At 37.5% G+C, this 12,892-nt stretch overlaps 1 protein-coding gene across 4 annotated transcripts in view; it reads left to right on the forward strand.

Annotated features, from left to right (window-relative positions):
• Positions 1-8,717, forward strand: part of kcnc2 (potassium voltage-gated channel, Shaw-related subfamily, member 2) — an 84,503-nt gene extending 75,786 nt beyond the window's left edge. Inside the window, exons 3-5 of one of the 4 annotated variants that reach the window (XM_072377585.1) lie at positions 888-1,058; positions 7,458-7,552; positions 8,490-8,717. In XM_072377585.1, the coding sequence (XP_072233686.1) occupies positions 888-1,058; positions 7,458-7,519 (233 nt within the window). In that variant the 3' untranslated portion in view covers positions 7,520-7,552; positions 8,490-8,717. Of the gene's footprint in view, positions 1-887; positions 1,059-6,402 lie in introns of all 4 variants that reach the window. The other 3 variants (XM_072377586.1, XM_072377584.1, XM_072377583.1) reach the window with 3 other exon arrangements.
• Positions 8,718-12,892: the final 4,175 nt, after the last annotated feature.

Raw genomic sequence — 12,892 nt, forward strand, 5'->3', positions numbered from 1 at the left:
CTATTCCTGAAGACTACTCATAGAAATTTCACACTAAGCTTTTCTAAAAGGGTTTAGACCATATTGAAGAATAAAGGTGTTCATACCAAATATTGACTTTCAAGCTTGTTAGAATTCTATAAACTCAGTTTTTGCCTTATGTACTGCATTTCTACAAATGTTTGGATGTTTCAATAAACCATTTCCCGTATTTCCTGTTTTATAGACAATAAACTATAAAAAGATGAAGGGTGGCTCAAGATTTTTGCAGTGCCATTTAGTAAATTTAGTGCTGTGTGAGTTGAATTTACAGAGCATCCAACTAGACAAGGTCTAGATTTTCTTCCCCCAAAGAACCCAAGTACTAAGTAATTGTTGAAAAGTCTTCGAATAAAAAGATGGAAAAGACCAGACGCTGTTCCGGCTCTTTCAGTATGGCAATAACTACAGTAGGAGCTGCTTCATTGTTGCGAATCACAATATGACTCTGGTTCCATTTGTTTTGGATTGATATACCTGTGCTCTGACTACAAATGTATATATACTTACATAGCCATTAATCATAATCACAACTTGACTGTACTAAGAAATCGAATGTTACTGTGAAGTTCATTTTGGAAATGTTCCTCTAAAGAAGACCTACATTTTTATCGCTGGAGAAAAAGTAATTTCAGTTGCTTGGCAACTGGCAAAAAGAAAAAAAGAAAGAATCTATGTGTCTGTTAAGCACTTGAAAATATTGATGCCACCATTTTAATGTCATGACTGTTAAATTATAAGCCAGGTGTAAATTGGTCCATGTCAGAAGATCACAAATTGCCTGAATCATAGAGACAGAAAATAAAATGTATTTCTTGTAGACTGGTAGGAATGTTGCATATTTTTATATATTTTTTCTTTACTCACAGTTCTATCTGCAGACTGCAGCGGGGGCAGTGACCTTACCATGTCTCCAGAAGAGAGGATCCCCATGAGAAGATCCAGCACCCGGGAGCAGGACCGCCGGAGTGGGGGGACATGTTTCCTCCTTGCTGCTAGTGACTACACCTGCCCGGCAGATGGAGGGATACGAAAAACAGGTAATTTCTGATTTCATATTTAATTCAGTTGAACATAGACTAAATAAACTATGGGATACCAAAAATATTATCTGTATTAACGTCATGATTAGTGCTACATTAAAAAGTATATTTGTTTTAAATGCATTATTAATGTTTATACTGAATTGATTGATTAGAAATCACCTACAAGTTAGGGTGAGATTTCTTTTCTTTTTCCATGACCACTAGCTATTTTCTTAATATATGTTTTAGCAGTTAATATTTTAGAAGATAGAAAAGATAAAATGGAAACAACAATGGCCTTCAAGACACAGACATCAAATGGGGTCCTTATTAGTTGAACCATGTCCTTAGTGACAGGTACAACCACATCCCTGGAAGGGGGAAGGCTGTTTGTTCAGGCCTAGTCAGCTCAGGTAACGTAACCTGTACATCTGCTGTTGTGACTCTCAGCAATTACATACGTCACAATGTTTTTTGGCAATTCTGAGGGGCCTGTGCATACATGCAGTTGACTCTTTGACAATTTATTCATGTTTTCTTGTTGCTTGGAAACACTTGAATACATTTCTGACCGCGTCTCGCACTTTTTTGGCTGTTGCCACATTCATTGCTCATGTGCAGCTCCAACATAAGTTCCCAGTATCATCTGTCTCTAAGATGATGAGGCAGACACAGAGATTTTTATACCAGAGGAATAGAAAAAGGTTCAAAGGATCAATTTTGAGCTTGTCAACTCATAAGCATTTGATTTCTTTGTGTGTAAAAATGTACCAAAATTCCAATGTCTCAGAACTCTGATATGCCAGATATACTTTTATTCAGTTTATTATCAGTGATAATATGAAACTGTAATAGTTTCATAGAGTAAAAAGCAAAGCAAAACAGAAAACAAAAATCTGTCATATTATTGACCCTTTCCAAAGTCCCTTCCCGTCTAGTTACTGTTGCTATGCAGGTCAAATCCTTATTAGTTTGCTCTGATAATGCTGGCAGATGGCAAATTGTGACAAATACAAGGAGCAATAAAAGAGAAATAAAGGAGCATCATTATCCCTGTATTGTAACATTCTGATGTTTACTAAAGAAAATACACAATATAATAAAATCTCAACCTGTTATTTTTAAAACTGTGTGATGATTATGCAACAAAAAGGTTTTAATGAAGAATCAAAGAGTTAGGTTAGACAGAAAAGTTACAGTTGCTGAAATGAAGCAGCAGCAGAGACCAATTCTGCCACGTACACGTCATGCAGGCGGAAAGTTAATTACAGAAAAGAGTTAGTTTCTTAGCACCTTGAGACGATTCTTACAATTTAGGAGCTGCCGATCACTCACTGATTACTGATACAAACTGTTTTCATTACTTAAGGGGATATTTAGTTTTTTTAAGTAGGATTTTGTCAAGTACTCGTAAGTGTCTTGTCTGCAGTAGACAGCAGCCAAAGCTGTAGAGTACAGGGGAAATCTGACAGACGAGCTGAGAGAACAGCTATTCAGAACGAGCTACGAGAAATGTGAATTTTTCTAAAATTTTATCTAAAACAACTCAAACCTCAAAAATTTCATAGCCACATCACTTTAGCATCAGACAGTTGTCCGATGGTTTTAACCACAGAACGTCCATGTTGCAACACAGTTCACAGTAACCAAATCTGTGTAACTGTATGATGCCATATAAAAACCTGAAACAACGTATTTGCCCTAACGGCATTCGACTTGTTTTAGATGGCAAATAATTCACTCTTCTGGTGGTCCCATTCTGAGTAGTGCTTGAGTTTAAATGTTGCCTTTTAAGTATATTCTTTATGTAGTCTCTCTATATTCTTACAAAAGAAACAAACTATATTAATAGCCAACAGGAATCATGAAAATATATCCCTTAGGCATGATTACTTTAAGAATAATGTATTAATTAGGGATGTGCTTGATTAGTTGGAACGGCGCACAGTTTATTATTTTTTTTAATTGACAAATTTTTGTTTTGGGAAAGTTATGTTTTTCTATGCAGAGACGCAAAACTAATGTTTACAGTGTCGTTTCTGCCGAGGTTTGCAACTATAGCAGAAGCAACAGACTTCAGCAGCAGATGTCAGCAACATCGGTTTCCCGATGACCAATAGTAAAAGGAGAAAAAGGAAATCAGGGTATCATTTGTTCTTTCCATTTTCAATTGCCAAACAAAAATCAAATAATAAAAAATTGACTGGTTATTTTGTTTTTTTTATCATAACATCAAAAATGAAAAGATACCTGGTTTTTCATATTTCACTTTTACGCTCAGATCAAAAATACGAAATGGAAAAACGGGCACCAGGACAGAATTTGATTTTAATATTTAATTGGTCAGGTTTACGTGACCCTGAAGTTTTTTAAGGCTGCTCAGCCTGGGAGGCTGCACAAGCTCCTCAACAACAACCAATCAAATTGTGACCTACAGCACAATCAATCAGCTCATTCAGCTTCATCGAGCGCGATATAGATATATATCTATATATATACTGAATTGTAATTCAAAGTGTATTAGCGACAAATTAGGACCTTTAAAAGTTACCTTTAAAAACAAACATGAAGCATCAATGTTTGCTTTCTTATAAAGTAATGTTTAAAAAAATTTGACTATCCAAAACATACCGTTTATGTATAGATGTAAGACTCTATTAGTGATAAATACATGTTAATATTGTTTGCTAATGATATGCGCTAAGTTATGTTTTGTCTGAAGGTTACGAATTGGCTAAATAACCACGCTAACAGCTAATAGTAGGGCATGAAAATGATTGGCCTGCCATGCACACAAATAGTTTCTAAGCTATGGCTGGAAAAACGTTGCATTAAGAGAAGACTTTATTAAATATTCACTTCCATATACTTTATTACTGTGAATTTCAGTTCATAAAACAATGAAGAAGTCAACTTACCAAAAGATTTAAGTTCAATGTGGCTTATGGTTGCCCCATTACATAATAAAATGTATGGAATGATAAATTTGTCAGGTTTGTTCCCATGATGTGCCCTCAGTCTTGCAGTAGTGCATGGGTAAAATGATCAAACTGTGTAGTCATAATGTGCAGTCCACTTTACCAGAAATCCTTGTTGCATTTCTACGTGAAAAAACATTTCAAAGACCGAAAAGAACGATATCAAACGAACATTTCAGACAGCAGAAATAAGGTCATACTGCAGTTGATTTGATAAATGAGAACATCGTATCTCTTCAACATACTTTCATTTACAATCTCTTGCTGACATAAAGTGGAAGCATTAATCTGAATTGACTAATTGACCTCTAAAATAAGTTAACTTCCTCTCCCTGAAAGTATCAAACACAAGGCTCTAAGTGTTATTGCTCATATTGCTACTGCACACACCTGAGAGCAGGTGAATCACTGTTACCATACCCTTAGACTATAGATTGATTTTCTCAAAATGATTTTAGCTCCCATTTTACACAAATGTTGATGAATACAATAAATAATTTAGGGTTGCTGGTGGACCCTTATTTGGAAATTCTTATATTACCTGGTGATTGTTTTTAAGGTGGGTGAAATAGTAAAGCAGGTTAAACTACAATTGGTGGAAATCTTCTGAATGGGCACATGATTGCTGTGTCTCTCAGAGCAGGACGTCTAGCCTGTCCTCTTTTTTGTAGCATAGGTGTCTTTGTTTCTGCCACCTCGGCCAGCGGCTGTGTCTGCATTCGCCTCCACTCTACGGTTAATGCATAAAACATCCACTTTAGTCTGTGCTACCTATTGGCACAGACCCAGGATATCCCTTGTTGGGCTTGCTTGGCTGGTTTTGAAATGGCCCCAGTTTAAAATACCCTCTCAGTGAAACAAATGGTAGTGTGTGCAGTACGATAATGAGACAACGTTTCCATTAGCTGCTCCTCATCAGTGTTTTATGCCAGCTTGATTGGCATGCTCCATTAAGGATCTGGTTGGTTTGGCTTGCTTGTTTACTTTGCACTGATTGCAAATTTGCCAGCATACATAATTGAACTGAGACATTTAAAATGAATCTAAGCATCATGAGCATGTGCAACTTAGATTTATATGCAAAATAGACTCTACAATATCTGATACATTTCTTATAGAAACGTATTCTTGATTATTTGTAAGATTCATGTCCTGTTTAATTTATATTCCATAGTATGAAAAAGCTATTTATATGAGATAAGCTAAATGTATTAGCAATCGTTTCATAATTGGTCAAAGCAACATTTAGGTACGATAGAAATTTCAAACAGTTCAAAATAGAAATGGAAGGGATTTCATTGTATTAATCCCTTCTGAACTATTTATTTCATCATGTTGGAATATCAACACTTTAGCTATCCATCTTCTCTAGCTAGCGAGAGACTATCATAAATCTATCATAAATTTTCCAGCACAAAATGATTTAAAAGTAAAGAAGATTGACCTAGGAGTGCAAAGCAATTGTCAAGTAAATATGATCATGTCGGTATGAATAAAATGTGCCATAAACCACTCCATGGCACGTTTCCACACTTAAGATCTATCAAATTGAAAGTGAGATTTCTGCATCAACATCAGAGTAAACATCAGAGTGGGTCCCTACCAAGTAGGTCCCTACTAAGTCAACGCATGCTGGCACTGTAATGGTGAATCTGTGGATGCTAAAACAGCAGGCACAAGCAAGAACAACAACAGCATACAAGACAAATACATGAATATCGAATCCAATTTGGAAAGGTCAAAGGTAATTACAGCACTTACTGTCCAATTTATTGCAAAAGATTTATGCATGACTGCACAGTGGTGTTGAGAATGATAGCTTTGGTGACATGATACAGCACATACATTTGAGCTGTGGTAAAATATATCAACAATACAGTATTTTGCCTCAAAATGAGCCAGATTTTTATATCAAAGTAAAGAACGGTGTGTAAAACAGTACTATCAAATGTGTAATTTGCAAAGTCGCCGATAATTATGAAATTGCAAATTTACTTAGATGACGTTTTATTGTCACTGTGGTGGTCCCGTATCTTCACTTTCCAGTGTACACGGTATATTTGTTAAGTCAGAATAACTGCAGTATAATACCTATTCATCCAATTAAGTTATTTATCTTTCCAAAGCAACTCCATTTCTAAAATCTGAGCTCAGTCTGCCCTACTGCCACTGTTAGGATATCTGTTGTGCATGCACTCACAGTACAGTATGTTATTGTTGCTCTGTTTCACTCCTGTCTCCTGTCTTGTCTTGGTTCAATCGGCTGGCTTGGACTCGGATCGTTGCCTGCCTGCGTGCCTGCCTGCCTGCCTGTGTATGTTCATGTCCTGTACCTGCACAACCACCTCCACCACCACCTTTTGTGGCCCCCTCATCTGAAGGCTATGAGAAATCTCGGAGCTTAAACAACATAGCGGGCATGACTGGCATGGCTGGTAACACCTTGAGGTTGTCTCCTGTGACCTCGCCCTTTGGATCACCCTGTCCGCTGCGCCGCTCTCGCTCCCCTATTCCCTCCATCCTGTGAGATGTGCATCCCGTTGCCTTTTTGGCCCAAAACCTACATCCTCCCTTAACAGACCACCTCTCTTTGTCATCATGTCTGAACTCGACTCTAGATATTGTGATTTGTGGATAAGTACTTAAAACTGTAGCTGGGACCAATATTAATAGTCAGGGCAATTTGAGCAAGCTCTCATTTTCCCCTTCTCCTTGAAGTTACATGTGCTTAGTAAACATCCCTAAGTAAATTGTCTGTTCTCCTGTGTAACTTGGAATTCCCTTTGGCTTGGTGTTGTTGTACTTTGAGACTTGCAATAAAACAACTCTGACTGATGGCTTCAAAAGTAGCAGCCATAGCAGCCATGACATTTAATACATATTAATAATCAGGGATATTAGATGTTGCTATATTTAGATACCTTGAAAAAGTTGTGCTTCCAAATATAGAAAAAGAGATGTCACTTAATTTTATCCACACACAACTGTGACTTTGATTTTGGTTTGCTGTCATTTTTGGGTTAGGAGGAGGGATGGGTGCAAGGCTGAGGAATTAATCTTTCAGAATTTAGATTCAGCTCACACACATAGTCTGTCTCTCTTCACCGGCTGTTGCCTGCTCATGTTTGTGCATGGATCATCGTGTAGCCATTATCAGCAAACAATTGAGGCAGACAGTAAGAAAAGCTTGGAAACTAATCATTAATTCAATGTTATTATGCTGGGCGGGCAGGGGGTGTTATCAACTTGTATCTTGTTTAATTTTTTGCTTTTGGCTTCACCAACAATCTACCAAGGAGACTAAACACACAGAATGCCAGCCGGTTGTTCGTTTCTCTCTGCATGTGTGTGTACTTCTGCTCAGTTGCTGACATCCATTTATGTTTAACTTTTCCTTTGATGGAGTACCACTGTTGTGTTTCTGGTTTACTCACAGATAACTGCAAAGAGGTTGTCTTTACTGGTTTCACACAAGCAGAGAGCAGCGTTCTATCTTAATGGTCTGGGGGAAGGCACCACCATGGCAGAAAGGTAACCACCTGAAGGGGTGTGAGGGTCAGATTGCAGTGTGGAAAACTTCTTGGTCAATAATTATGGTTTGTGTTTTTGTTTATCTGTACGAAAATGGATGTTATTCATTAATCATTCCCAAGAGATACCTTGTCTCTGTTCAGAGGCATGTAAAACTCTGTATTCTTTAGGCACCAATAAAGATGTCACATGTAGTTGTAAGCAATTGAGACCATAATCAAGAGACATTTAGCATAATTTTCATCAGGAATTATGAAAATCTGCACCAATCTGCAGATTTTTTATAGCAAAAAATCTCATCAGCTATCACAAACGGCTATTAGATTTTCTCAAATCCCCAAAGACTAGTCTGAATTTCCTGAGAATAGCTTGCAGGATTTCATATTAACTTTGACATCAAACTGAAAACAGCAATTTGGCTTTACTGAAAGGGTGCATTTTGTATTGTTAATTGGACTGTTTTGCAATGACAGGTGTAAAATTGTCTCTGCACACTAACAGGTGTGGGACAGCAGACAACAATGCAGCAATGTGCCCCACCCATCCCTACAGTGTGTCTATACCCGTAAGCACAAGGTTGCTTAGCAACTGGCTCACAGCTAGAGTCATCTTACACACATCTCAGCAAAAAGTCAAACAATTTAAAAGAACTGCTCTCACAAACATTTCTCTCTGTCTGTACACCTAATTATTTATTCACTCACAGCCCATCATCCCAACTTAAACCACTGAAATGTACAACAAAGCTTTCAGAACTCTGGAAGTAGACATATAGAGCACCATGGATTTGTACTGTTTTCATGTTTGTGCATAAACTGTATTTAACACAAAAAGTCTGAGCACGGTAAAGTCTTCTGAAATGATGCAGATAGATGATGTGCTTCTGATACTCTGTGATGTGATTATTTAGACAAATCATTTCCTGTTTAAATGACAGTGGGATGAGAATGTCATCAGTAATGAGGACCTATTGCAGAGGACCACATCTGGAGCCATAAGGCCACTCCTACTGGACAATATGGACGAGGACTCGCAGAAGCTCTTCAGTGACAGCTATTCAGTAAAAGGCTCAGCCAGCAGGGAAATTACTTAACGCTGAAAAAAAAAAAAAAAAAAAGAATTCTGGGAGGACTTTGATAAGCCTCCAAATTTACCTGATTTCAAATTTTTCTTCTTCTGTTTTGGAAATCTGGAGAGAAACAAGGAGAAAACAATGAACGTGTCTTTAAAAAATACTATCTAAGCTATAGATAGTTACTGCTCCTGTAAATATGAGAACACAGCACATCTGGGTCAGGTGGCTCGGCCCACGTGTCTGTCTTTTAATGGCGAGCCGGTTAACCAGGTTGGTGGTTGCCAAGTTGCACCATGACACTCAACATCAATCACTTTTCTTGCTGTGGTATCCCCCCTCGCAATAAGTGTATTAAGATGTATCTGTTGAGGCACTTTGTGTTCTAAAAATGGGGTGTATTAATTTGAAATTCTACTTAAAAGTATATACAGTATAGAAAGACAAATGTGCGAAGTTGAATAAATGTGATATTCTGGTCTTCTCTGCTTTTGTTTTAATTGGTAATTTCAATAGGTTAATTGCTCAGCTGTGTGTAAATGTAGTGTTAGAAGCGCTTTGAGTGGTCAGTTTGACTAGAAAAGCGCTATAAAAGTACAAGTCCATTTACCATTTACCATTTAAATGTGTGTGTGTGTGTGTCTGGTTTGTGTGTGTGTGTGTATATCCTAAAACTCCAGGTTGAGATCTGCAGTTTGAAAGAACAGGTCAGGGAAGACCAGCGAGTGGACCTGATGCTGACTCTTCCAAATTAGTTTTAGCACAAACGTGAATGAGACAGAGCTCCCCTGTCAGTGCAGATGCCGTTGTAGAAGTCCCCTCGTCCTGTGTATTTAACATGCAACTACCCTGCGTCAGTGCTGCAGATGTTTGTCTCTTCAAAAACCAAATTATTCTTACCAGAATATTCCTCAAAACTCCTGGTGGCTAAAGAAAAATCAAATAAAAAAAATAACTGCACGACTTGATTCTTCCAAACGATTCCCCTTTTCGGGGTGGAGCAAAAGTGTAGCAGAAATTTAGTTATAAAGTGGGACTTCTAGAATGGCTACATCTGCACAGTAGCAATCCCATGTACCCAAACAATCAGATCGGATTTGCAATAAGCACCCGACAACAAAAAGTGCCGATCCACACTGTGATTTCAGCAGCCCAGTTAAACTAGAAGGCAGGAGGAAAAGCAAAGGGGGAAAATGCAGCTGACAATGCTAAAGGGCAGGACTGACAAGTGGCACAACTTATGTGGCATGTTGGTAGCAACCTGCACAGTTATAGGCTAGCTGTTCAAGTGTCTATACCCATAATCCTCCTTGTGTAGTAAACACGCTGCTTTACTCTTTGAAATGTCAAAGGGGTATCATTTGTGTATTTCTAGGATGATGTTGTAACTTTAAAACAAAAAGGTGTTTATTTTTTTTAAATCCAGAACATGTATTTTTGTGTCTTACTGTTGGGTGCGTTGCTCTTACCTGTTAAAGTCATGGTGGTCTGATGCTGTGTTTCTCCATCGTGTCCTCAAACTGTCAAGCTTTTGATCCAGTTTTTATGTTTTGTATGTTTTACTGTGAGGAAAATACTAGTTGAAGTCTGTATTCGTGGAGCCTTTTGTTGGCATTCTAAAGTGCATGCTGAGAAAAAAAAAAACATGTCAAACTGTACAAAAAACAATGACATACTGTATATCACACTGTGTATAGAGTAAAGGTAAATGCTATGTGAGAGATTCACATAAACTATTTATCTTTTAACTGCTGGTGTTCTTTGATTCATTTGACCTGTTTTTTCTTTCTCACAATATTGTTGGGTATGCTATAAAACAGCTCCAAATTGAGCCTATCTAATTTCTAAAAGTTTGCTTGGTGGCTTTATACAATACCAAACCTTCTCACTATCCTCATACAGCACATGCCTTACCAGGCTGCACCTGATATTTTTATTATTATTGTTTGTTTTGTTTTTTATCCCTGGGTGTGTGTTCTTTTTATAATCTTGTTTTGCCCACAGGAAGAAAAAAAAAGACACCCTGAGCCATGAATAATTTTTAAATTCTATAAGAGAAGTATATCTTTATAGGTAAGTTGGTCTTATTACCATAGCAACAGATGCTAACCAGATGCTGGAAGACATCAGTGACATCAGTGTGACATCAATATTTTTCACGAGTGGATTGAAGAAAAAGATTTTACTCATACTTATACAAGAATTATGTATCTGAATATATAATGTATATATCACTAAGGACAAAAATACAGACTATTGATTTTACCTGACATTGTTATTTGGTCAAACGACCAGCACCTCAATTAAAAGGGGAGGTGATTGTTGTCGACACACTGTCATTTATTTTAATAAGACAGGTGTGTTTTAACCAAACATCAAGCCTAGTGCAGCTGGAAATGTCATTTCCCGGTGAGAGTGAAAGGCAAACAAGGCAGCTGGTGCCTAAAAACAGAAGCTGCATTTGTCTGCTGATTTCTCCCACAGGTTCACGCTGAGGTAATGGCACCGGCGGCACTGTCCTCTCCCACATCATGCGTTTGCTGTTCTTTCTTCAGCTCACGTCCAGCAATTGGCAGCAATTGGCACCAACCGGCGTACTGCCTCTGTGAGACATCCCAACTATCTTTACTCCCGTTGTCACGGAAACAGCCGCAGACGTGCCAAAAAGATGTAAACAGCCAGAGTTGGAAGTGTGTTTTCAGAACAAGACTCCTTCCTCCACTCTGCCAACCTCCACCCCCTGCCTGGGGATGAGGAATGGTGTTCGGGGCCAGCTGCTTAAAATACCAAAATACCAAATTCGTGATATGAATATTGTATCCCAAGCTGTTTGAAACTGGTTGAAAAGCAAAGACACACACTTCCCCCAGACCAGACTAAAGGGTACAGTTCATTTATCTTGTTATGCATTCGCACTTTACATTCTCAGCTCAGGCAATAACTGTTGAATGCTGAATGATGGCACCGATTGTCGATTGTTTAATGTCTGTTTGTTAAGTTATCTGCACTTTAAAGGCTAAGCTTTTAATTTTGCTGTGCTGCTGTACAATGACAATAAATTCTGACTCTGAAGGTAGAGAGATAACAAAACAGGTATTTATTGTCAAAAGATTTGAAGTTGCAATCAAGTACACAGTAACGGGGAGACGCTGCTGTTACTGTGTACTTGGGTCAGATGCTAAAACCTGCAGAGCCAACGTTTATTTAAGTGTATGAACACAATATGGACTTGTTGCTTTGGACAAAAGCTTTAACTACAAGAGTGAATATAATAAAAGGGTCATACTTTGCTGCCCTTTTATTATATTCACTCTCATTAAATTTTTCGTGTTAGTTTTTAAAAAAATCAGGCTAATTTTGTTTGATTCATTTTCACCAGTGTTCCATGACAGTTTTCATTTTCACCGCATGCATAATCTGTAAAAAAATCATTCAGAAAGCTTTGTTAATGTTCTGAAGTTTCATTAGCGAACAAACTGATGACTCTAGCCAAAGGGCTTAAAAATGCAGGTAAATCTCTAACACTTACAACCACTGGCATAATAACATTTTCTATTTTCTTTGCTGTTATAAGCAGTTGTACTGCATCTTATTTTGGTACTGTATTTACCTTAAATATTTACCTTAAACAACTATAAAATGGAATGAAACCATTTCCATTCCATATTTTAGCTGTATATATAATGTAACTTCAAGTCAAACACCTCACAGCCTGCAGTCTACATAAAAAATGTTATGGTAGGTTATGTTATTGCATACAAATGTGCTTCATACAACTCTATGTGATACAAAACAGCTTTTATCCATTGAAAATTGATCTTTGTAGAGTATAGCGAGTAGTTCAGGTTAAAACAAAACAGAGATTTCTTAAAGAGACTAAACGTTCATGTTTGACTGCTATGATTAAAAAACAGCTTGCAGGTCCAAACAACTTATTATTTCTGTGGCAATAGTCAATTTAATGATACAATAACTAAGTTTTGAAATACGAATACAGTTTTTGGGGTAATTCACCGCCCTTTGCAGACATGCAGTTTAGAGACTGTTAGGGCTGCCCAGTGTGTACTGACGGATAATTCAAAACACAGTTGTGTGAAATACCTGCTTTCCATTCTTAAAATTCTTCTTATAGAATTCTTCCTAAAAAAAATTGTCTTAAAATGAAGTAAATACGACCTCAGATTATCAACAGCACATAGTATTTTACAGTGTGACATCATTCGTACAACAAAAACTAAGCCAAAATTCAGAAGCACTGTGTGAAAAAC

The sequence above is a fragment of the Leuresthes tenuis genome, unplaced genomic scaffold (genome assembly GCF_036924035.1).
Source record: "Leuresthes tenuis unplaced genomic scaffold, fLeuTen1.0.hap1 SCAF_23, whole genome shotgun sequence".
In the NCBI taxonomy this organism is placed as follows: Eukaryota; Metazoa; Chordata; class Actinopteri; order Atheriniformes; family Atherinopsidae; genus Leuresthes; species Leuresthes tenuis.